This window comes from Ranitomeya imitator, chromosome 4 (assembly GCF_032444005.1).
Source record: "Ranitomeya imitator isolate aRanImi1 chromosome 4, aRanImi1.pri, whole genome shotgun sequence".
NCBI classification, from domain to species: Eukaryota; Metazoa; Chordata; class Amphibia; order Anura; family Dendrobatidae; genus Ranitomeya; species Ranitomeya imitator.
The window spans coordinates 709,549,743-709,576,679 of NC_091285.1; the positions used below are offsets into that span (position 1 = coordinate 709,549,743).

The window sequence follows — 26,937 nt, forward strand, 5'->3', positions numbered from 1 at the left end:
CTTCAGCAGCTTAGGAGACACACTGTTTAATAATGGCCCTTTAAGAAGATTAATGCCGCCTGATGCACCAGTAAAAATAGGCCCTGTGACTTTAAGAGTCTATGTGTCACACACCACATACCCAGCTAGGGGGGTTACATGTTACAATGACATTTCCCAGTGAATGCATTTGTAGTGGTTGAAAGCAATGTTAAAGTTGAAAAACAATTCAAAAATGCTGCGTCCGAACTCAGCCTAAGTGGGAGAAACAATTTTCGGTCTGGGGTTAATTATTTGGCCCTACAGGCAAGTCATTAATCTACAATTGATGTACTTTGACATATTTCACAGCAAAATCCGTTTTGGTTTCATTTTCATGTGTTTTTGTTAGCAGCCGGAAAAATGGCATGATTCTGGGAAAAAATGTTTACAGCTGTTAACTGGAGTCAGGAATGCTTCCAGGAGCGATCCCCATTGGTCCTTATGTAATTTTAGCAGTTTTTCCATCATTTTCAGACATTTTTAGACCTTAAAAGGACCCCCAGGGGGATCACGGTAAAAATACTCGGGTCTCCCATAAACTTACATTGGGCTCGTTGTTCTGGCCGAGTACTGAGTATACCAATCTGCTCGACCCGAGCAATGAGCACCCGAGCATTTTAGTGCACGCTCATCACTTAATACTGAGCAGACCAAGGCTAGCAGACAAAACAATGCAAAGTATGCCTGCAAAGCGAAGATTTTGACACTAAAGTTCCCCAGGCATCTAACAGAGATAACAGACCGTTCAAATGTGTGACCTTTTTGTTTTTATATTTTTTTTTTAAACACTGAATAATGACTAGCCAAAGGCTAGCAGACAAAACAATGCAACGTATGCCTGCAAAGTGAAGATTTTGACACCACAGATACACCAGGCGTCTGATGTAGATAACAGACTGTATACATTTTTTTTCTTTTTTATTCATTTTCAAAACACTAAATACTGAGTAGATCAAGGCTAGCAGACAAAACAATGCAACGTATGCCTGCAAAATGAAGATTTTGACACCACAGATACACCAGGCGTCTGTTTGAGGGTGTGCACAGGTGTCTTTTTATACTGATAACAAGTTTAAACAGGTGCCATTACTACAGGTAATGAGTGGAGGAAAGAGGAGACTCTTAAAGAAGAAGTTACAGGTCTGTGAAAGCCAGAAATCTTGATTGTTTGTTTCTGACCAAATACTTATTTTCCACCATAATATGCAAATAAAATGTTAAAAAAACAGACAATGTGATTTTCTGGATTTTTTTTTCTCAGTTTGTCTCCCATAGTTGAGGTCTACCTATGATGTAAATTACAGACGCCTCTCATCTTTTTAAGTGGTGGAACTTGCACTATTGCTTACTGACTAAATACTTTTTTGCCCCACTGTATATATATATATTTTTTTTTACGTTTGCAAACACTAAATGCTGAGTAGAACAGGGCTAGCATACAAAACAATGCAACGTATATAAGGACTGACGGAACTCACCGAGTTAATATAGATGTTTTAAATGGTGCGTTTGCAGCCCGGGGTCCACCGTGCATGAGAGAACCTGCTGCTAGAAGATGACGGCACTATATGGCAGCATAAGTGAACTCTGTTACTTCACTGAGTCTCAATGAAAAGAACACACTGTGCCCTCTTAGTGTCACAGAGGAACACAGCTAACTGCTGAGCTGATGGCAGTCAGTGGTCACTCACACAGAGAAGCACACATACACTCCTCTCCGGTGGAACAGGAATTCTAGTAGCTATTAGCCAGCCCTGAATGCATACATACAAACTCCTCACCGGAGGTGCCTGTATTCTAGGGGCTTATTTCAGCCAAATCCTATCCACATACAGGCGCGACCACAAATAGCAAGCTCATAACATGAAGTGATACTAGTGCATGGCTGTGCGGCCATACAAACCCTTTATAGCTGCAGCAACTTCAGGACCATCCTAGAGGACCAATGGAAGCTGCAGCAGTACCTGCGCATGTGACCCCTGAACTCCAATGAGAGGTCTTACCTTGGGCATGCTCAGAAGGGAAAAAGCAGGACTTAGTCCCAGAGACATCTGCTCGCCACTGACCAGTATTGGCTACAATGGCTGAGGCTGGGAAAGCAGCAGAAACCATACGCACAGTATCAGGCTGAGCCAGACGCTGGGACCGATGTCTCTGCTGAGCAGCCTCCATTGCGGCCGGAGAAGAATGGAAAACTGCAGTGGAGGTTGTTTGAGATTGCCCCTGTGCAGAGGTGGGAAGTTAACCCCTAACATTACCCCCCTCATTGGGCCTCACTACGCTCGAAGGCAGTAATGAGCAGCGGAGCTCAAATATTCTCAACAGGCTCCCAGGACCTGTCCTCTGGTCTATAACCTTTCCAGTCCACCAAATAAAACTTTTTCCCATGTACCACCTTGCACCCAAAAATATCGTTCACCTCGTAATCGTCCGAAGACGAACCCGATGTCCCGGCAGATGACTCGGAAAACCGGGACATGTGTATGGTCTTTAGAAGGGACACATGAAAGGTGTCGGTGATACCTAGGCGTGGAGGAAGGGCCAGACATTAGACCACAGGGCTAACCTGTTCGAGGACCTTGAAAGGTCCTAAGTAGTGAGGAGCAAGTTTAGTGGACTCAACTCGCAGCCTGATGTTATGGGCGGAGAGCCACACTAAGTCACCAGGAGCAAAGGTCGGAGCGGGGCGCTGATGTGCATCGGTGGAGGACCTCATTCTATCCTTGGAGGCCCGAATGGCATCCTGAGTGCGGTCCCAAATGTCCTGTGCCTCCACAGCCCAATCTGCCACCCTGGAGTCGGTGGAAGACACGGGTATAGGCACAGGAACTCACGGATGCTGACCATAATTAAGGAGCAATGGAATCTGACCAGTGGAGTCGGCTACAGCAAACTCCACCCACAGTAGCAAGGATGCCCAATCATCCTGCCTGGCAGAAACGAAATGTCACAAATATGTGACCAAGGTCTGATTGGTCCTCTCTACAAATCCATTCGTCTCGGGATGATATGCTGAAGAGAGATTTAACTCAATGCTGAGTAAACGACAAAGCTCTCTCCAGAACTGAGACGCAAACTGGGGACCCCGGTCACGGACAACTTTGTCTGGCATAACGTGTAGGCGGAAAATGTGTCTTATAAACAACGCTGCCAAGGCCCGTGCAGAAGGTTACCATGGAGGCGGCATCAGGTCCACCTTTTTAGAAAAATGGTCTGTGGTTATCCAAATGATGGTGCAACCAAGAGACTTGGGTAAGCCCACCACAAAGTCCATCCTGACCATCTCCCAGGGCCTGTTTGCCACCGGCAGAGGATAAAGTAACCCAGCTGGCCTTTGTCGTGGAGACTTATTTTTGGCACAGGAGACACACGCCCAAACATAGTCTCCGACATCACGGACCATATGCGGCCACCAGTACATTATCGCCAACAGCTCAGATGTCCTTTTGGTCCCAAAATGTCCACCCACGCTGGATGAATGAGCCCAAGAGAGAACCTCCAGATGCAAACTTGATGGTACAAAAGTCTTGCCCGGGGGCACCGACTCTAGCAAAACTGGAGCCACGGTTCTCAGGCTCTCAGAAGGAACAATAAGCTGAGGCTCCTCTTCCTCCTCCTCTGAAGACACAACGGAGTGAGAGAAAGCATCAGCACAAATGTTCTTCTCCCCAGAGAGATAATGGAGGGTGAAATGGAACTGGGAGAAGAATAAGGACCATCTGGCCTGGCGAGAATTTAGCTGCTGAGCTGTTTGTAAGTACACCAAATTTTTGTGGTCGGTGAAGACTTGAAAGGGAAAGTGAGCCCCTTCCAGGAGTTGTCTCCACTCAGAGAAAGCCAAGTTCATAGCTAGCAACTCCCTGTTGCACATGGAATAAATCCTCTCTGCTGGTGTAAAGGTCTTGGAAAAGAAGAAGCAGGGATGCTTCCGACCTTGAGCATCCTTTTGGAAGAGGACTGCACCATCACAACAGATGAGGCATCCACCTCCATTATGAACGGCTTATCTACATGTAGGATGGGAGCACTAGCAAAATTCGATTTTATAGAGAGGAAGGCCTTGGAGACTTCCACCGACCACAATTTGGGATTTGCTCCCTTCTTGGTGAGGGCTACCAAGGGAGCTACCAAAGTCGAGAAATGCGGTATGAATTGACGGTAATAATTAATGAACCCCATAAAACGCTGCACCGCATTGAGAGAATGAGGTTCCTGCCAATCCATCACAGCCTGTAGTTTGGCAGGATCCATAGCCAATCCCTGGGCGGAGATGATATAACCAAGGAAAGGAAAGGACTCCTGCTCAAACACACATTTCTCCAACTTGGCATAAAGATAATTTGCCCATAAGAGGTCGAAGACCTTGCGAACCTCTCTCCGGTGGGAGTCAATATCTGGAGAGTAGATGAGTATATCATCCAGATAGACTACGACCGAGGTGGAGAGCATATCCCGGAAGATGTCGTTCACAAAGTCTTCGAAAATGGCTGGGGCAATGCAGAGCCCGAAGGGCATCACCAGATATTCATAATGCCCATCCCTCGTATTAAAAGCCATCTTCCATTCCTCCCCCTCATGGATGCGAATCAGGTTATAAGCAACCTGCAGATCTAATTTGTTAAATACCCTTGCCCCCCCTTACCCTATCGAAGAGCTCAGATATCAGGGGCAAAGGGTACTTACTCTTAACAGTGATGGCGTTAAGACCCCTGTAATCTATGCATGGACTTAGTTCTCCATTCTTCTTCTGCACGAAAATGAACCCAACCCCTGCAGGTGACACTGACTTCCTAATGAACCCTCTTGCCAAATTGTCCTGGATGTATTGGGACATAGAGAGAGGGGATAGACCCGTCCCTGAGGAGGTTCAGCTCCAGGGATGAGGTCAATAAGACAGTCATTTGGGCGGTGAAGCGGAAGGGTCTCCACAGCCTTTTTGGAGAACACGTCTGCATAGGACCAATAGCACTTGGGAAGGGAAGAAGATCTGCGGGTTTCTCTGTAGTGGAAACCTGAACAGACTCCCTCACACATCTGCCCTTACAAGATTCACTCCAACCCAATACCCTCCCTGTGGTCCACTCAATATGTGAAGAGTGGAAATGGAGCCAAGGTATTCCTAGAAGAATCTCATCTATTCCCTCGGGAATGACAAGAAGGGAAATAATCTGCTAATGGGAAGCGGAAATAGATAATGAGAAAGGGATGGTCTGATGTGTGATTTGTGAGGGCAGTGTCGACCCATTCACCACTCGAACAGTAACTGGTTTGGCGAGCATCACCAGGGGTATTGCGTGGCGCTGAGCGAAGGCAAAGGACATGAAATGCCCCTCTGCTCCAGAGTCCACACAAAGCTCAACTGTTAGAGTCGACGAGCCTAAAGAGATTGTCCCTTTAACCCCTTAAGCACCAAGGGTGGTTTGCACGTTAATGACCGGGCCAATTTTTACAATTCTGACCACTGTCCGTGTATGAGGTTATAACTCTGGAACGCTTCAACAGATCCTGATGATTCTGACACTGTTTTCTAGTGACATATTATTCTTCATGATATTGGTAAAATTTATTTGATATTACCTGCATTTATTTGTGAAAAAAACGGATATTTTGCGAAAATTTAGAAAATTTCGCAATTTTCCAACTTTGAATTTTTATGCCATTAAATCACAGAGATGTGTCGCACAAAATACTTAAAAAGTAACATTTCCCACATGTCTACTTTATATGCACAATATTGGAACCAAAATTTTTTTTGTTAGGGAATTATAAGGGTGAAAAGTTGACCAGCAATTTCTCATTTTTACAACACAATTTTTTTTAAGGACCACATCACATTTGAAGTCATTTTGAGGGGTCTATATGATAGAAAATAACTAAGTGTGACACCATACTAAAAACTGCACCCCTCACGGTGCTCAAAACCGCATTCAAGAAGTTTATTACCCCTTCAGGTTTTTCACAGGAATTTTTGGAATGTTTAAAAAAATGAATATTTTACTTTTTTTCGCAAAAAAATTATTTCAGTCTCAATTTATTTTATTTTACCAAAGGTAACAGGAGAAAATGGACTCCAAAAGTTGTTGTACAATTTATCCTGAGTACGCTGATACTGCATATGTGAGGGTAAACCACTGGGTGCATGGCAGAGCTCGGAAGGGAAGGAGCGCCATTTGACTTTTCAATGCAAAATTGACTGGAATTGAGATAGGACGCCATGTTGCATTTGCAGAGCCACTGATGTGCATAAACATTGAAACCCCCCACAATTGACACCATTTTGGAAAGCGGACCCCCTTAGGCACTTATCTAGATGTGTGGTGAGCACTTTGACCCGCCAAGTGCTTCACAGAAGTTTATAATGCAGAACAGTAAAAATAAAAAGTCATATTTTTTCACAAAAATGACATTTTCGCCCCCAATTTTTTATTTTCCCCAGGGTAAAAGAAGAAATAGGACCCCAAAAGTTGTTTTGCAATTTATCCTGAGTACACTGATACCCTATATGTGGGGGTAAACCACTGTTTGGGCGCATGGCAGAGCTCGGAAGGGAAGGAGGTCATTTGACTTTTAAATGCAAAATTGACAGGAATTGAGATGGGACGCCATGTTGCGTTTGGACAGCCACTGATATGCATAAACATTGAAACCCCCCACAATTGACACCAATTTTGAAAGCAGACCCCCTAAGGAACTTATCTAGTTGTGTGGTGAGCACTTTGACCCACCAAGTGCTTCACAGAAGTTTATAATGCAGAACAGTAAAAATAAAAAATCATATTTTTTCACAAAAATGATATTTTCGCCACCAATTTTTGTATTTTCCCCAGGGTAAGAGAAGAAATAGGACCCCAAAAGGTTTTTTTGCAATTTATCCTGAGTACACTGATACCCCATATATGGGGGTAAACCACTGTTTGGGCGCATGGCAGAGCTCGGAAGGGAAGGAGTGCCATTTGACTTTTAAATGCAAAATTGACAGGAATTGAGATGGGATGCCATGTTGCATTTGGAGAGCCCCTGATGTGCCTAAACATTGAAACCCCCCACAAGTGACACCATTTTGGAAAGTAGACCCCCTAAGGAACTTATCTAGAAGTGTGGTGGGCACTTTGACCCACCAAGTGTTTCACAGAAGTTTATAATGCAGAGTCGTAAAATAAAAAATCACATTTGTTATGAAAGGTAATTCAGTACCACATTGGACATAGAGGTCAGCGCACATAAAGTGACCTGGCAATAACCCAAAAAACAAGAACAAGCTCTGAGACGTGGGAACTCTGTTGACCGCAATCCCTAATCCTCTCCAACCACACTAGAGGCAGCCGTGGATTGCGCCTAACGCTGCCTATGCAACTCGGCATGGCCTGAGAAACTAGCTAGCCTGAATATAGAAAATAAGCCTACCTTGCCTCAGAGAAATACCCCAAAGGAAAAGGCAGCCCCCACATATAATGACTGTGAGTAAAGATGAAAAGACAAACGTAGAGATGAAATAGATTTAGCAAAGTGAGGCCCAACTTTCTGAACAGAGCGAGGATAGGAAAGGTAACTTTGCGGTCAACACAAAACCCTACAAAAACCACGCAAAGGGGGCAAAAAGACCCTCCGTACCGAACTAACGGCACGGAGGTACACCCTCTGCGTCCCACAGCTTCCAGCAAGCAGAAAAAAACAAATTGACAAGCTGGACAGAAAAAAACAGCAAACAAATAGCAAAGAGGAACTTAGCTATGCAGAGCAGCAGGCCACAGGAACGATCCAGGAGGAAACAGGTCCAATACTAGAACATTGACTGGAGGCCAGGATCAAAGCACTAGGTGGAGTTAAATAGAGCAGCACCTAACGACTTCACCACATCACCTGAGGAAGGAAACTCAGAAGCCGCAGTACCACTTTCCTCCACCAACAGAAGCTCACAGAGAGAACCAGCCGAAGTACCACTTGTGACCACAGGAGGGAGCTCTGCCACAGAATTCACAACACACATTATTTCACAAAAATGATTTTTCGTTCCCAATTTTTTATTTTCCCAAGGGTAATAGAAGAAATTGGACCAAGTGACACCATTTTGGAAAGTAGACTCCCTAAGGAACTTATCTAGATGTGTTGTGAGAGCTTTGAACCCCCAAGTGTTTCACTACAGTTTTTAACGCAGAGCCGTGAAAAAAAAAAATCTATTTTTCCCACAAAAAAATGTTTTTTAGCCCCCCAAATGTTTATTTTCCCAAGGGTAACAAGAGAAATTGGTCCCCAAACGTTGTTGAACAATTTGTCCTGAGTACGCTGATACCCCATATGTTGGGGTAAACCCCTGTTCGGGCGCACCAGAGAGCTCGTTAGGGAAGGAGCACTGTTTTACTTTTTCTACTCAGAATTGGCTGGAATTGAGATCAGACGCCATGTCGCGTTTGGAGAGCCCTGATGTGCCTAAACAGTGGAAACCCCCCAATTCTAAATGAAACCCTAACCCAAGCACACCCCTAATCCTAACCACACCCCTAATCCCAACCACACCCCTAACCCCAACACACCCCTAACCCTAATCCCAAACATAACCCTAACCACAACCCTAACCCTAACACACCCTTAACCCTAATCCCAACTGTAAATGTAATCCAAACCCGAACTTTAGCCCCAAACCTAACTGTAGCCCTAAACCTTACATTAACCCCAACCCTAACCCTAACTTTAGCCCCAACTAGAGTTGAGCGACTTACTTTTTTAGGATCGAGTCAGGTTTCGCGAAACCCGACTTTCTCAAAAGTCGGGTAGGGTGAAATCGGACAATTATTGCGAAAAGTCGGGGGCCGACCGAAACACGAAACCCAATGCAAGTCAATGGGGAATCAAAGTCGGCAGTGAGTGGAGGGCAGGAAAACACCTACAGTGCCCATTTTAATGCCAAAAACATCAATTCGTATTACTGAAGCTGGTCAATCTTAATTTACTTTATAATAATAGTTAGGCTTTAAAAACAGGGGGTCATTTGGCTAAAGTTGTGGGGGGGTAGGGCTGGCTCAAGATTTTCGTGGGCCCAGGAAACGCGGAATACATCACGGCGGTGGAGCAGGGAGAGGTAAGTATTTCAACTTTGCAAGTGCTGTGATCCTGAGCAAGCAGGGGGGGCCCACTAGTTTGCAGTGGCACAGGGCCCCTCATAGTACGGCGGTGTGTTTGGTGTGTTTGACCGCGGACAGCGCCTCCCACTGCCAGAGACACTTTTGCGTACTTTGAGGGGCCCTGTGCCAGTGCCAACGAGTATGCCCCCCCCGCCTGATGAAGGAACCTGCACTTTCATCTGCACCTTCCTCTTTGTCCCCGTGTAAGGTGGAATAGTATGCGGGAAGGGGAACCTGACTTTCAGCAGGGTCAGATTCTCGCTGTGTAGAGTGCAAGGGGAATGTAGTGGTCTTGGTCAATGTAGCAGCAGACTCATCTAGCAGTGGCTGGGCAATGGGCAGGATGAGGAGGAAACACAGATATAAGCCCAAATAAATAATAAAGTAGGCTAAATTGGTAACATAACTAAACAGGCGGCATAGCTTTGTTCAGTGGAGGACAACTGTAATGAGAGGCTCAGGCAGTTACTAGGCCCAAGTAAATAAGTAGGCTAAATGCAGTTCAAAATTGGTAAGAGGAGTACACAGGCGGCATAGCTTTGTCCAGCGGAGGAGGACAACTGTAATGAGAGGCTCACACATTTACTAGGCCCAAGTAAGTAAGTAGGCTAAATGCAGTTCAAAATTGTTAACACAAGTACACAGGTGGCATAGCTTTGTTCAGTGGAGGACAACTGTAATAAGTGGCTGACACAGTTAGTAGGCCAAAATAACAAAGTGGGCTAAATGTCAGCCAAAAAATGTTCATAAATAAACTGGTGGCATAGCGAGGTACAGGGGTGGGCTCCTCTGCTGAGTAGCAGACAGTGGTAGTTGGTGCAAAGTATTAACTGGTCTAAATGGAGGCCAGGGCCCCTGTATATTTTTACTATCATCTATCATTTCAACACATTTGTATTGGCAGTGCCATTGAAGGATTTAATAGCACAGACTACACAGTGGTGGAGAAGGGAGAGGTAAGTATTGCAAGTGGTAGAACACAGTTTGAGCTGGGGGGAACACTCTCGTGGGCAGCGGTACTGGCACAGGGCCCCTCATATTACGATGGTGTGTCTGACGTTGGTTGTGCACCACCACCATCAGAGACACTTCATTGTACTATGAGGGACCCTGTACCAGTCCGGGGGAGTCAGCCCATTTAGGGAGGTATAAAAATGACCTATGGTGGACATTCAGCAGCTGCAAATGGCGGAATTGGAGCAGTCAGTAAGAGGCAACCAAAAGCAAGACATTTTTCAGGCAAGCTACGTGTCAGCAGGGGAAGGTGGGGAAAAATAATTTGAAATCCAAGATTGGTTCATTTTAATGAAGGTTAGATCATCAACATTCTGGGTAGCCAGACGTGTCCTTTTATTGGTCAGTACTGAAACGGCAGCACTGAAGACTCTTTCTGATAGGACAATAGCAGCTGGGCAAGCGAGCTCCTATAATGCATATTCTGCTAATTCAGGCCAGGTGTTTTTAGATGCCCAGTAATCAAAGGGGAATGACCTGTGAGGGAGAACATCGATAAGGGAGGAAAAATAGTTGGTAACCATACTGGACAAATGCTGTCTCTTGTCACTTTGAATTGATGCAGCAGTACCTGTCCTGTCTGTGGTCATTGCAAAATCACTCCACAACCTGGTCAGAAAACCCCTCTGTCCAACGCCACTTCTGATTTGTGCACCTCTAATACCTTTGCCATGTTGCCCCCTAAAGCTCGTGTGAGAACCATCACTACCGCTGTGTGCTGGGAATGCCTGAAACAAACGGTCTACAAGAGTTTCTGGTTTGGTAGCCTATATTTGCTCAAGGTTCTCATGTGGCATGATATTTTGTTATTTTCCTTTATATCGTGGATCCAGGAGGCATGCCAACCAGTAATCGTCTTCGGTCATCATTTTGATAATGCGGGGGTCCCTTTTTAGGATACGCAAGGCATAATCAGCCATGTGGGCCAATGTTCCAGGTGTCATTTCACTGCTTGTGCTGGGTTGAGGAGCACTTTCTTGCAAATCAACATCACTTGCGGCCTGCAAAAACCCTGTACTTGACCTTGCAACGCCACCAGTTTCTATTGCCCCCTGAGAAGCATCCTCCTCCCATAAATATTCATCCCCATCATCCTCCTCCTCCTTTTCATCCACCACCTCATCCAGGAGAGTTCCCTGACCAGACAATGGCTGACTGTCATCAAGGCTTCCCTCCTCCTCGGCTGCAGACGCCTGCTCTTTGATGTGCATCAAACTTTGCATCAGCAGACACATTAGTGGGATGCTCATGCTTATGATGGCGTCGTCTGCACTAACCAGCCGTGTGCATTCCTCAAAACACTGAAGTACTTGACAGAGGTCTTGGAGCTTCCACCACTGCACACCTGACAACTCCATGTCTGCCATTCAACTGCCTGCCCGTGTATGGGTATCCTCCCACAAATAAATGACAGCATGCTTCTGTTCGCACAGCCTCTGAAGCATGTGCAGTGGGGAGTTCCACCTTGTTGCAACGTCGATTATTAGGCGGTGCTGGGGAAGATTCAAAGACCGCTGATGGTTCAGCATACGGCTGGAGTGTACGGGTGACCGGCGGATGTATGAGCAAAGTCTTCGCACCTTCAGGAGCAGGGCTGGTAACTCCGGACAATTTTTCAGGAAGCACTGCACCACCAGGTTCAAGGTGTGAGCCAGGCAAGGAATGTGTTTCAGTTCTGAAAGGGCTATGGCAGCCATAACATTCCTTCCGTTGTCACTGACTACCTTGCCTGCCTCAAGATGTACACTGCCCAGCCATGACTGAGTTTCTTGCTGCAAGTACTCGGCCAGTACTTCCGCGGTGTGTCTGTCGCCCAAACACTTCATTTGTAGCACAGCCTGCTGGGGCTTACCCCTAGCTGTTCCATAATGGGACACCTCGTGTTCAACACTGGCAGCTGCGGATGGTGTGGTTGTGCGACTGCGCTCTGTGGACAAGCTTTCACTTCTGGAGGAGGAGGGGTGGCAAATGCCTACAGCCAACTGTTTCCTAGACCGTGGGCTAGGCAGATCTGTCCCACTATGGCTGTCCCATGTGGACCCTGAATCCACCACATTCACCCAGTGCGCCGTGATGGACACGTAACGTCCCTGGCCATGCCTACTGGTCTATGCATCTGTTGTCAGGTGCATCTTTCTACTGACTGATTGCCTCAGTACATGGACAATGCGGTCTTTTACATGCTGTTGGAGGGCTGGGATGGCTTTTCTCGCAAAGAAGTGTCGACTGGGTAGCTCGTAGCGTGGTACTGCGTAGCCCATCAGGGCTTTGAAAGCTTCGCTTTCAACCAACCGGTAGGGCATCATCTCTAATGAGATTAGTCTAGCAATGTGGGTGTTCAAACCCTGTGTACGCAGATGACAGGATGACTACATTCTTTTCCTAATGAGAGTCTCTTGTAGGGTGAGCAGGACTGGAGAGCTGCATATGGTGGAACTAACGGGGTGGTGGTGGACATGGCAGATTGTGAGTGGATTGGTGATGGTATTCTTGATGTTGACCTACCTACAGTGTTTCCTACCAAGAACCTTGTGATTCCCTGACTGCTTTGGCCTTGCAACGATACCTCCACATTTGCTGATGGTGGTGTCCTAACCGGTGGGCTTACTGTGAGGGAAGCAATGTAGCATTGCTGACTACCTTCATTCTGAGCAGGTGCACCAATGGTACTGGACGTTTAGTAGTTAGTCCAGGCTTGCAAGTGCATGCTGGTTAAATGTCTACGCATGCACGTTGTATTGAAATTTAGAAGATTCTTCCCTCTGCTAAAGGTCTTTGAGCACTTCTTACAGATAACTTTGCACTGATCATTTGGATCTTGGTTTAAAAATCCCCACACTGCACTCTTCCTACTATGGAACACCTTTTCATGCATTGCACGCTGTGCTACTTTCACCGGATGGCCACGCTGTCCTAAAACTGGTTTTGGTTTTGACAAACATTTTTGGACAGCTATGGGCCTGCCAGATGAAAGCTGTTGCGATGTAGATGGCTGCTGGGGATTATCCTCCTCAGCTTTCGAGCTACTGGCAGCGGCACCCTCTTCCCCCAATGGCTGCCAATCTGGGTCAACAACTGGATCATCTATCACCTCCTCTTCAATGTCATGTGCACCTTCCTCTGTGTCACCGTGTAAGGTGCTTTAGCGTTCGTGACGGGGCACCATAGTCTCATCAGGGTCAGATTCGGGCTCAGTACACTGCGAGGGCAATGTAGTGATCTGAGTCAATGGAACAGCATAATAATCTAGCTGTAGCTGTGCATCTGTGCATTCCATGTCCGATTCATCTTGTAATGGGCTTTTAACAATTTCCCTCTCTAACCCAGGCACGGTATGTGTAAAGAGCTTCTGAAGAGGAGGCAAAAGAGCTAGAGGCTGAGTCAGCAAGGAAAGCCAAAACTTTTTCCTGCTGCTCCGGCTTTAATATCTCTTTTCCTACTCCCAGATAAGGGAGCCTTCGAGGCCTTGTGTAGCCAGATGATGACGCTGCCTCAACACCTCCAGCCTTTGGTGCTATTTTACTTTTCCCACTACCACTAGATGCTCCACCACCACCATCAGTACCAGCTGGCAACGACCGCCCACGGCCTCTTCCACCATACTTCCTCATTTTTGGAAAAGTCTAACCAAAACAAAAACCGATATATGGTACTGTGAAACAAGGTAGAAGGTGTATATAAACTTGTGGAGAATTTAAATCTCCCTTTTGGGGGGGGACTGCACCAAAACTCAGGCCCAGTGTATTACATTACACAATGTAAGTGGCAGAATTTGGCTGGAAGATGTATGACAAACTAACAGAACTGTGACGTAGATCCACTTAGTGCCAATATAAATTTCCCTTTTTTGGGGGGGAGACTGCAACAAAACTCAGGCCCAGTGTATTACACTACACAATGTAAGTGGCAGAACGTGGCTGGAAGATATATAAAAAAATACAAGGACTGTACTACAATTTAAATCTCCCTACAATGATCTCAGGACAAGTATGGCAGCAATAAAAAGGACTGCTGCACACAGAAGTGTGGACAAATAAACAAGAGAACTGTGCAGAAAGGAGCAACAGGATTTTTGCTTTTAAAAAAGCAGTTGGTTTGCACAGCGGCATACAAACAGCAATGCAGCTATCAGGGAGCCTTATAGGGCAGCCTAATAAGCTACAGAGCTGATGCACAAAAATATAAATTCCACTGTCCCTGCAAAGAAAAGGTGGTGTTGGACAGTTGAAATCGCTACAGCACAAGCAGTTTCAGGGTTAATCTCCCTCCCTAACTATATCCCTTCTTCTGATGCAGCTGCAGCAACCTCTCCCTATGCTAAGATCGGCAGAAGTAAGATGGCGGTCGGCGTGCACGTCCCTTTATAGCCCCTGTGACACCGCAGAAAGCAAGCCAATCACTGTCATGCCCTTCTCTAAGATGGTGGGGACCGAGACCTATGTCATCATGCTGCCCACACTCTGCGTCCTCCTTCATTGGATGAGAAATGGCGCTGAAAACATCATACGAAACGCGACTTTGGCGCGCTGATCGCCGACCTCATGGCTGATCCCACACTAGGATCGGGTCAGGTTTCACGAAACCCGACTTTGCCGAAAGTCGGCAATTTTTCAATTTGTCTGATCCGTTTCGCTCAACCCTAACCCCAACCCTAACTGTAGCCTTATCCCTAACTTTAGCCCCAACCTTAACACAAACTTTAGCCATAACCCTAACCCTAACTTTAGCCCCAGCCCTAACAGTAGCCCTAACCCTAACTTTAGCCCCAAACTTAACCCTAACTGTAGCCATAACCCTAGCCCCAACACTAGCCCCAACCCTAGCCCCATCCCTAACCCTAACCCTAGCCCTAGCCCTAACCCTAGCCCTAACCCTAACCATAGTTCTAGCCCTAGCCCTAACCATAACCCTAGCCCTAACCCTAGCCCTAACCCTAGCCCTAACCCTAGCCCTAACCCTAGCCCTAGCCCTAACCCTAGCCCTAACCCTAGCTCTAGCCCTAACACTAACACTATTGGGAAAATGGAAATAAGTACATTTTTTAAATTTTATTATTTTTCCCTAACTAAGGGGGTGATGAAGGGATATTTGATTTACTATTTATAGCGGTATTTTAGCGGATTTTTGTGATTGGCAGCTGTCACACACTAAAAGACGCTGTTTATTGCAAAAAATTGTTTTTTCCACATTTTGAGAGCTATAATTTTTCCATATTTTTGTCCACAAAGTGATGTGAGGTCTTGTTTTTTGCAGGACGAGTTGACGTTTTTATTGGTATCATTTTCGAGCACGTGACATTATTTGATTGCTTTTTATTCCGATTTTTGTGCGGCAGAATTACCAAAATCAATCTATTCATGAGTTTCTTTTTTTGGGGGGGGGACGTTTATACTGTTCCACATTTGGTAAAATTGATAAAGCAGTTTTATTCTTCGGGTCAGTATGATTACACCGATACCTCATTTATTTTTTTTATGTTTTGGCGCTTTTATACAATAAAAACTATTTTCTAGAAAAAATAATTATTTTTGCATCGCTTTATTCCGAGGACTGTAACTTTTTTTATTTTTTTGCTGATGATGTTGTATGGAGGCTCATTTTTTGCTGGACAAGATGACGTTTTCAGCGGTATCATGGTTATTTATATCCATCTTTTGGATCGCTTGTTATTCCACTTTTTGTTCTGAGGTATGATAATAAAGCATTGTTTATTGCCTAGTTTTTTTTTTTTACGGCCTTCACTGGAGGGGTTAGCTAGTGGGACAATTTTATAGGTGGGGACTTTATGGGCATGGCAATACTAAATATGTGTACTTTTACTTTTTTTTATTATTTAAATAAAAAATGAATTTATGGGAACAATATATATTTTTTTTATTTAGGAATTTTTAAATTATATTTATGGATTTTTTTTACACATCTAAATTTGTTTTTTTTTTTAACTTTATAACATTGTCCCAGGGGAGGACATCACACTATAGGGTCAGATCGCTGATCTGACACTTTGCACAGCACTGTGTCAGATCAACGATCTGACAAGCAGGGCTGCAGGCTTACCAGCGCCTGCTCTGAGCAGGCGCTTGTAAGTCACCTCCCTGCAGGACCCGGAAGTAGCCCGGTGGCCATTTTGGATCTGGGGCCTGCAGTGAGGAGACGCTTGGTACAAGGTGAGCATATCGCCTTGTACCAAGGGTCTCAGGGAAACACGCAGGGAGCCCCCTCCCTGCGCAACGCTTCCCTATGCCCCCGGAACACTGCTATCATGTTTGATCACAGTGTTTTGGGGGTTTATTGTGCCAGGATTGGTCCTTGACCATTCCTGGCACGTAGTGCTGGATGTCAGCTGCAATAGTCAGCTGACACCCGGCCGCAATCGGCCGCACTTCCCCGTGAGCACGGCCGATTGCATATGACGTACTATCCCATCACTGGGAATTAAGTTCCAGGTCACCTCGACTGGATAGTATGTCATATGGGATTAAGGGGTATAAAGGACAACTTGGAGGAAAATGCCACTGTGTCTAGTGAACGTCCTCCAATGGTTACTAGACACGATCCTTTCCCGACCGCTGAGGACATTTATTGGCATAATGTCCTAACTGTTGGCAAATATTACAAGCCACGGGTACTCGAGCCGCCCGGGACATAGGTCCTGCTCGAGAAACCTCCATGGCCTCATGGGCGTCGGACGCCTGAACAGGAGATTCCAGAGGGCTGGCGAAGGTACCGGAACTTCTGCCAACAATGGGTCCACTCTAACCTCCACTCATTAAAAAGGAGGTTGATGCTGGTAGAGATTGTAATGAGCTCCTCCAGTGTGGCAGAAATCTCCCTGATGGCTAAGGTGTCCTTTACATGGTCTGCCAGTCCTTTCCAGACCACCAAAATAAGGCCTATATCCTTCCACTCCAGCTCTGAGACCAGAGTCTGGAATTGGACGGCGAACTGGCTGACCATGGACGAACCCTGAGCTATTGCCAACAATTCGAGCGCGGTATCGTGGGTGACACGAGGTCCCAAAAAGACCTGCCTCAGAGCGTCCAGGAAGAGAGGAGCACTCTGCACCACACGATCATCACGCTCCCACAGCAGCATTGCCCACTCCAACGCCCTGCCCGATAAAAGGGATATGATAAATCCCACCTTAGCCCATTCCGTAGGAAAACGTGCAGCCAGAAGCTCTAGATGTATGGTGCACTGGCTCACAAAGCCCCGTCATAGCTTACTGTCACAAGCAAACTTGTCTGGTAGCAGGAGATGGGATAAAGTCGGAGCAGGAGTGGCAGAGGACAAACTGGCTGCAGCTACACTTGCAGCCTGAACAGCGACTGCGGTAACATCCACAGCTAAGGTTGTGCGTTCAAGAGCCCCCAACCTACCCTCCAGCTGCTGAATGTACCGTTGTAGATGCTGATTGTCTGCTATTTTCTAGCCAGACCCTGGCGCTAGTATTATCTAAGGACTTGCGGAAAACACCAAGAAAATATAGAAGTTATAATTGGTGAATTCGCAGCCCGGGGTCCACCGTGCAGGAGGGAAACTGCTGCTAGATGATGACAGCACTATATAGCGGTATAAGTTATCTCTGTTACTTTAGGCTGGTTTCACACTTGCGTTTTTGAACGCATGCGTTTTTAAAAAAAAACGCATGGTGCAAAAACACATGTAAACACGTGTAAACGCAGCGTTTACACGCGTTTACATGCGTTTTTGAATGCGTTTGCGTTTTTTGAGCATTTTTCAAAAAAAAAAAAAATGAAAAAAAAAAGGTTACCAGACACAACCAATGGGAATAGAGAGGGCGTATATGATTGGCTCTCAATATATAGACCCTAGGGGTACAGAAAATTTCAGAGCTTTCTACTGTTTCCGGTGTCATGATGGATCTTTCAATGGAGAACTTTTATTTCAAACTGGAGTTCAGCTTCAAGATTTTCCTTGCCTGTGTTTTTGCTTGGGAGCAAGACCGAAACCGCCAAAGATGGAGAAGGAGACAGCGTTGGCGTTTTTGGAGGCACCCCATCATTGAAGTGCGTGAGACCCGTGGAGCATATCACACGCTCTATGCGGAGCTGAATGCCAACCCGGAGAAATTCCAGGATTACACGAGAATGTCTCAAGAATCTTTCCGGGATTTACTGTCTCGTGTAGAAGGTTCGGAAATCAAGGTGCCAGAGTCTGGAGGAAGACTGGGGAGAAGGAAATGCCAAAATGCCTGAAGTCCAGTGTCAAGTACCCACAGTCAGTGATGGTGTGGGGTGCCATGTCAGCTGCTGGTGTTGGTCCACTGTGTTTCATCAAGGGCAGGGTCAATGCAGCTAGCTATCAGGAGATTTTGGAGCACTTCATGCTTCCATCGGCTGAAATGCTTTATGGAGATGAAGATTTCATTTTTTCAGCACGACCTGGCACCTGCTCACAGTGCCAAAACCACTGGTAAATGGTTTACTGACCATGGTATTACTGTGCTCAATTGGCCTGCCAACTCTCCTGACCTGAACCCCATAGAGAATCTGTGGGATATTGTGAAGAGAAAGTTGAGAGACGCAAGACCCAACACTCTGGTTGAGCTTAAGGCCGCTATTGAAGCATCCTGGGCCTCCATAACATCTCAGCAGTGTCACGGGCTGATTGCCTCCATGCCACGCCGCATTGAAGCAGTCATTTCTGCCAGAGGATTCCCGACCAAGTATTGAGTGCATAACTGAACATTATTATTTGTTGGTTTTTTTGTTTGTTATTAAAAAACACTTTTATTTGATTGGATGGGTGAAATATGCTAATTTATTGAGACAGGTTTTTTGGGTTATCAGGAGTTGTATGCCAAAATCATCAGTATTAAAACAATAAAAGACCTGACAAATTTCAGTTGGTGGATAATGAATCTATAATATATGAAAGTTTAATTGTAATCATTACATTATGGTAAATAATGAAATTTAACACTATATGCTAATTTTTTGAGAAGGACCTGTATACATGATCATGAATTCACAATTTCTTACACCTGGCCAGGTGAGCATAGATATGTATCCTGTGACAACCATTGTCACATCAGTTTGTCAACCAATTGTCACATAATGTGCTATATAGAATATGGTGAATATACAAGGCAGTAATCAACTAAATAGGTCAGGTGTCTATTTTGACATCTGACCGGTTCAGTTGAGTACTGAACTTGATTTCCACCATTTTCTCTTTGTACAGTGACACTACACTAGGTACAAAAATAAGAGTATGGAAATAACTATTTTTTTGGCCAACTCATAAACTCATATCTGTATACTAAAGAAACACATATTGATGTTGTCTTGTATTTTATACTACTGGAGATATGTTTTGGCCAAAAGAATAAGTGTGTGGCGAACTTTATTGGTGTGTATTGAGAGCGGTGAAAGACACAATAAACCAAGCATAATTGTTGCAAATAAACTTTTTTTTTATTGAGTAAACACAAACAAATTTATTTTTTTGTACCACGACGGGTTGTACCGCACCGGCTTGGGGTTGAGTGACGTAAGCGGGGGGTGTTCAGAACTGAAGCCTGGCTCACCGTGGAGGAGGCAGAGGTGGCAGGAGAAGGGGCAAGAAAACTGGAAGGGTCTGGAAGTTCAGGGATGGGGCTTAAAACATGAGGGGCTTGAGACACACTGGAAGGGTGAGACACAACAGAAAATTGAGACACATCGGTAGGTGATGGGGGAGGAATAATCAGAGTTTTTTGTTTTTTATGAGTTTTGCCGGTTTTCCTTTGGGTTTTCCTGGTTGGGGGATGTCTTCTTGGGCTAGGTTGTAGAGAGTGGGCTGGAGACACGTCAGGACCCGGCTCCACAATAACACAGTCCGTCTCCATTGTGGAGCGCTCGGCAACGTCTGAGTCCAACACCATTGTAGTGGGGGGAAAGATAAAGTCCCGCCTGGGTCCTGGTGCCTCGTTGGGGGGGGAAAACTAAAACCCTCCCAGGATCCTGGTGCCTTGTTGGGGGGGGACATAAAACCCTGCCAGGGTCCTGGTGCCCCATTGGGGGGGACATAAAACCCTCCCAGGGTCCTGGTGCATCGTTGTGGGGGGGAAACAAAGCCCATACCAGTGTCCTGCTGCATTGCTGGTGGGGGGGAACATAAAGCCGTGGCAGGGTCCTGCTGCATCGGGGAGGGGGGTCCTGCCCGGAAAGGTATGGCTTGGTTCTGCTGCATCATGGGGGGCCCGGTGCGATACGCCATGCCTGGGTCCTGCTGCATGGGGGGTGGGCCGTCCTATACGCCTGGCCTTGGTCCTGCTGCATCGGGGGGTGTCCTGCCCGGAAAGCAATGCCTCGGTCCTGCTGCAATGGGGGGGGGGGGGCGGTCCGATATGCCAGGCCTCGGTCCTGCTGCATCGGGGGTGGGCCGGTCCGATAAGCCACGCCAGGGTCCTGCGTCATCGTGGTGTCAGCGGAGGAGGTCCAAGCCGGAGCAGCGGTTGTCACGGTGGTGGCGGTGGGATGTCCAACAGCACTCGTCATCGTGTTGGCGCTGTAGTGGAGTACACCTGTTGAGGGAATAGAGGTGGCCGTGCAGTGGTATGCAGCAGAGGTAGGAATGGTGCTTAATAGTGACAGTGACGGCACAGTTGGATATGCCGCCACATTACGACTCTGACTCTGCTGCATAGCCTGCACAAAAGCAACATTGCAGGCCTGCATCACACTCAGCTGGAGATCAGGGCTACGGTGTTCCGACATGCCCTGCTGGATTTGATTAAAAAAATGATGAACTGGCTTCTGGAGGTCGGCTTTCACTTGATCAACGCTTTTGGCGACATCCTGGATGCGGTAATCTAAGAGGTTATGGGACACATCCATTCTGTCACCTAAAGCCTTGATAGCTTCGTGTAAAACCGAGCTCAAGTGCAAAAACTCGGGCATGAGGGACCTATCCGAAGCCCTCTGTCGCTGCCGGGATGAGCCCGCAAAAATGGGTGCAGCGAAAGAGGACTGCGAAAGGGGAAGACCTGATGGGCCAGCCCCCTGGTCTCCAGTGAGTGTGGAAGACCCACCTGGTGCTGCGCTGCTGGATGGCTGAGACGGGTCCATGGCTGCCGGCTGAAGGACCGCTCCAGAACCTGGTGCGACAGTCGTGCAGTGTGTGCTGTGAAAAAAGAACACAGAAAACTAATACCAAAATATAGCAAGACGGTACATCCTGTGGAATTTAAAATTACAGATTATGTCAATGCAATACAACCGGAAGCATGTGAGAAATACTTACGTTCTCATGAGAAGGACCGGTCTTTAAAAGGCCAGCACACGGTGATATTTGTAGAGCCGGTGCCTTGCTCCGGAACCACTAGCTGCACTCTTCTCTGCACGCAGGTCCTTGTTGAAGCGGTCCTTCATGGAACGCCAAAGTGTTCTTATTTTGTCCACTGTGAAATAACAAAAACATATAATGGTCAGAAAAAGTACTTTTGGCCGTGCTCTCTTGACTGTGTGTGATGACAGAAACTCCAAAAAGTTTCTTTCATCACACACAGTCAAGAGAGCCCGGCCAAGGTCTCTGCTGCTTCACACTGCAGTGCAATACTTACCAAATGCATTACGGACCCGTGGCGGGGCATTCTCCCAGCCATCCCACAACGCTTGGGCCACCTCACTCCACAAACGACGTAGCATACTATTGATGACGTGCTGTGGATCCCGGCCGTCCCACAACGGGACTCGCTCCTGGACCAGAGTGATCAGGAGATCATTATCAATCCGGTCGTCGTTCTGTTGTGAAACCTAAACGTTAAAGAAAATCATATAAGGTTGCTCAATCACATTGGGAAAAAAGAAGATGAGAAAGGGCAGGAATATGAAAGTCAACTTTAAGAAAAGGATCATAAAAGAAAAATTAAAAGAAAATCAAGGGTACAGAAAGGAAGATTCAAGAATATTACAATGAGGACAGTCTGCCTTGTATACATACCCGCTGACGTATTCCCACGGGACCTTGACTTCGCTGCTCCGTCTGTCCCTCAGTTGAAGTGCTCTATAAAAAAAAAAAAAATCAAATTGTCTCATGTGTCGATGTGACAGTCAATACTTACCAAGCTGAAGGACAAAAAACTAACCTCACTGACGTGATCCACTTCTGACTGACGTGGCTCAAACTCCTCATCAGATGAAGACTCCGCAGAAGACATTCTGATGCATGTTGAAAAAAAAAAAAGAAGAAATTAGGACATGTAGATCCAATAAATTAAAAATAAATGCATTGGCTAGGATATACTCACATTGCTCAGGGTCTTGTCCACCAATGCATCCGAGCAGGGTCTTGTCTTCTTTGGAGTCTGATGAGAAGTGACCAGAAACTTCCCCCAACCTTTCTTTTATAACCCTGCTGCTATGGGGGAGGCTTATCAGTGTCTAGACAGCCTTATCTACAGTCTATTCAACCTTTGTTAAAAAAAACGCATGCGTCAAAAAAACACATGCAAACGCATGCACAAAAAAACGCATGCGTCCCCATTGACGCCAATGCATTTTTGGTCCAAAAAAAACCGCATGAAAACGTATGCGTTTTTTTGTGTCCAAAAAACACCCCTCAAAAATACTACAAGTGTTAAGGACTGGCGGAACGCACCAAGTACAAGATGAAATGGAACTAGGTGCGTTCGCAGTCCGAGGTCCACCGTGCAGGAAAAACCCTGCTGCTAGTAAGACGGACTATATGGCGGTACTACAAGTATACACGCACGGGTTAACTACACCCTGCGTGAAGGAAGTGATCCTGTTGCGTCACAGGACCGCGGTACCGCACATAGAGCGCGAGCAAGGAGTCCGCGAACTCAAGCCCAACTAGGATTGAAGTCCGATTAGACACTTGCTGACACAACACCGCAACTGGGTGTGTAAGGAAACTAATAATAATATTAAGGCACAAGAGTGCGTGCGGTGCCGCACAGACGAACGCCACTAACCACCCAGGCTTGGGTCAGGAAAGCGCAGAGCAAGCGCACGGCGCCGTACAGGCGGACACAGCAACTGGTAGCTGTAATGTGTGTAACATGCTGTTGGATAAGTCGGGCGCTAGATAGCAAACATACACCTTCCGCGAACAGACATTCAATAGGGAGGGTTATTTAAAGAGCGACTTTCACTCACAACACACACATATTCACAAGACAATACTAGCGCATGGCCGTGGGGTCATGCGCAGTTTATATAGCTGCAGCACAGGAAACAGCTACAAAAGTTTTGCCCTTTCAGGACCTGCCAAAAGGACCAATGGGATGTGCTGCAGTACCTGAGCATGTGACCCTCGATCTCCAACAGGAGATCTTGCCCTGGGCATTCTCAGTGTGTGCAAATAAGGACTTAGATCCAGAAACGTCCATTCGCCGCTGCCCAGCACTGGCTTCAATGGCAGAAGCAGGAAAAGCAGCAGTAACTCTTCTCACAGAGTCAGACTGAGCGAGTCGCTGTGATCGACGTCCCTGTTGAGCAGAGTCCACTGCGGCTGGAGGAGAATGGGAGACCGCAGCGGAGACGGATCGAGATTCCCCCTGTGCAGCAGAGGAAACTCGACTCCTAACATGGCCCCCCCTTCCTTGGGCCTCGCTACGTTCGAAGGCAGCAATGAGCTGCGGGGCCCGAATGTGCTCAACAGGCTCCCAGGACCTGTCCTCGGGGCCATAACCCTTCCAGTCTACCAAATAAAAATTTTTGCCACGTACCACCTTGCACCCCAAAATAGCGTTCACCTCATAATCGTCCGTAGACGAACCCGATGTCCCAGCAGATGACTCGGAGAACCAGGACATATACACGGGTTTCAAGAGGGACACATGAAAGGTGTCGGTGATACCCAGGCGTGGCGGAAGGGCCAAACGATAGACCACAGGATTAAAGTGTTCGAGGACCTTGAAGGGACCCAAGTAGCGAGGTGCAAACTTAGTGGACTCTACACGCAGCCTGATGTTACGGGCGGAGAGCCACACTAAATCGCCAGGAGCAAAGGTCGGGGCAGGGCGCCGATGTGCATCGGCGGAGGACCTCGTTCTCTCCTTCGAGGCCCGAATGGCATCCTGAGTGCGGTCCCAAATGTCCCGTGCCTCCACTGCCCAGTCTGCCACCCTGGAGTCAGCAGAGGACACGGGCATAGGCACAGGAACCCGCGGATGCTGGCCGTAATTAAGGAGGAAAGGAGTCTGACCGGTGGAGTCAGCTACAGCGTTATTAAGGGCGAACTCTGCCCATGGTAATAAAGATGCCCAGTCATCCTGCCTGGCAAAAACAAAATGTCGCAGATATGTGACCAGAGTCTGATTGGCCCTCTCCACCAACCCATTCGTCTCGGGATGATATGCGGAAGAGAGATTTAACTCAATGCTGAGGAGACGACAAAGCTCTCACCAAAACCGAGACGCAAACTGGGGACCCCGATCACTGACAATTTTGTCTGGCATGCCGTCTAGGCGGAAGACGTGTCTTATGAACAACGCTGCCAAGGCCCGTGCAGAAGGTAACCGTGGGAGCGGCACCAAATGCACCATTTTTGAGAAATGATCGGTAACAACCCAAATGACGGTACAGCCGCGAGACTTGGGCAAACCCACCACAAAGTCCATCCCGACCATCTCCCAGGGCCTGTCTGCGACCAGCAAGGGATAGAGTAACCCAGACGGCCGTTGTCGAGGAGACTTATTTTTGGCGCATGAGACACACGCCAGAACATAATCTCTGACATCTCGGAGCATATGCGTCCACCAGTACGTCCTCGCCAGCAGCTCAGATGCCCTTTTTGTCCCAAAGTGTCCACCCACCGTGGAGGAATGAGCCCAAGAGAGAACCTCCGGTCGCAAATTTATGGGCACAAAAGTCTTGCCCGGAGGCACAGACTCAAGCGACACCGGAGCCACGGTTCTCAAGCTCTCAGAAGGAACAATAAGCCGAGGCTCTCCTTCCTCCTCCTCAGATGACACAACAGAGCGAGAAAGGGCATCAGCTCGAATGTTCTTCTCCCCAGCGAGATAATGGAGGGTGAAGTGGAATCGGGAGAAGAATAAGGACCATCTGGCCTGGCGAGAATTTAGCCGCTGGGCTGTTTGCAAATATAGCAAATTTTTGTGGTCTGTAAAAACTTGAAAGGGAAAACGAGCCCCCTCCAAGAGATGTCTCCACTCTGAGAAAGCCAATTTCATCGCTAGCAACTCCCTGTCCCCGATGGAATAATTCCTCTCCGCTGGTGTGAAGGTCTTGGAGAAGAAGAAGCACGGATGCTTCCGACCTTGAGCATCCTTTTGGAAGAGGACTGCTCCAGCACCAACGGAAGAGGCATCCACCTCCAATATAAATGGCTTATTGACATCGGGACGATGTAGGATGGGAGCGCTAGCAAAATGAGACTTAGTAGAAGAAAAGGCCCTGGAGACCTCTTCAGACCACACTTTGGGATTTGCTCCCTTCTTGGTGAGGGCTACCAAGGGAGCTACCAGAGTTGAGAAGTGGGGAATGAACTGGCGGTAATAGTTTATGAACCCCATAAAGCGCTGCACCGCTTTAAGAGAATGGGGTTCCTGCCAGTCCATCACAGCCTGTAGTTTAGCAGGATCCATAGCCAATCCCTGGGCGGAGATGATATAGCCCAGGAAAGGTAAGGACTCCTGCTCAAACACACACTTCTCCAACTTCGCATAAAGAGAGTTTGCCCATAGGAGGTCGAAGACTTTGCCAACATCTCTCCGGTGGGAGTCAATATCTGGAATAAAGATGAGAATATCATCCAGATAGACTACAACCGAGGTGGAAAGCATATCCCGTAAGATGTCGTTGACAAAGTCTTGGAAAACGGCAGGTGCATTACAGAGCCCGAAGGGCATCACCAGATACTCATAGTGCCCATCTCTGGTGTTAAATGCCGTTTTCCACTCGTCCCCCTCACGGATGCGAATCAGGTTGTAAGCACCCCGCAGATCTAGCTTAGTAAACACTCTAGCTCCCCGAAGCCTATCGAAAAGCTCAGATATCAAAGGCAAAGGGTACTTGTTCTTAACTGTGATAGCATTAAGACCCCTGTAGTCTATGCATGGACGTAGTTCTCCATTCTTCTTCTGCACGAAAAAGAACCCTGCCCCAGCAGGTGACACTGACTTCCTGATGAACCCTCTTGCCAGATTCTCTTGAATGTACTGAGACATTGCCTCCGTTTCCGGGAGAGATAATGGATAAACTCGACCCCGGGGAGGCTCAGCACCAGGCAAGAGATCAATAGGACAGTCATAGGGGCGATGGGTCGGAAGGGTCTCCGCTGCCTTTTTGGAGAACACGTCTGCATAAGACCAATATTGCTTGGGGAGAGAGGAAAGATCTGCGGGTACCTCTGTAGTAGCAACCTGAACACACTCTCGATGACACCTGTTCCCACAAGATTCACCCCATCCCAGAATTCTGCCTGAGGACCACTTGATGTGAGGAGAGTGGTACCGTAACCAAGGTATTCCCAACAGGACCTCATCAATTCCCTCAGGAATGACGAGTAGAGATATAATCTCCTGATGAGATGTTGACATGGACAGAGTAAAAGGGATAGTTTGATGTGTAATCTGTGCGGGCAGTGTCGACCCATTCACCACTCGTACCGTTACTGGTTGAGATAGCATGACCAGAGGAATTGCGTGACGCTGGGCGAAGGCTGAAGACATAAAATTGCCCTCCGCCCCAGAATCCACGCAGAGTTCTACCGAGTGAGAGGATGAGCCCAATGTTATTGTCCCCTTAAAAGACAATTTGGAGGCAAATGTCGCCGTGTCTAGTGCACC

General features: G+C 47.1%; 1 protein-coding gene across 1 annotated transcript in view; it reads right to left on the reverse strand.

Moving 5' to 3' along the window:
• The window catches only part of LOC138674861 (olfactory receptor 1500-like), a 52,811-nt gene that overhangs the window by 17,470 nt on the left and 8,404 nt on the right, over window positions 1–26,937 (reverse strand). Inside the window, exons 2-3 of the mRNA XM_069762680.1 lie at window positions 22,104–22,166; window positions 21,740–21,916 (exon numbers count right to left, since the gene is read on the reverse strand). Coding sequence (XP_069618781.1) covers window positions 21,740–21,916; window positions 22,104–22,166 — 240 coding nt within the window. The remainder of the gene's footprint in view (window positions 1–21,739; window positions 21,917–22,103; window positions 22,167–26,937) is intronic.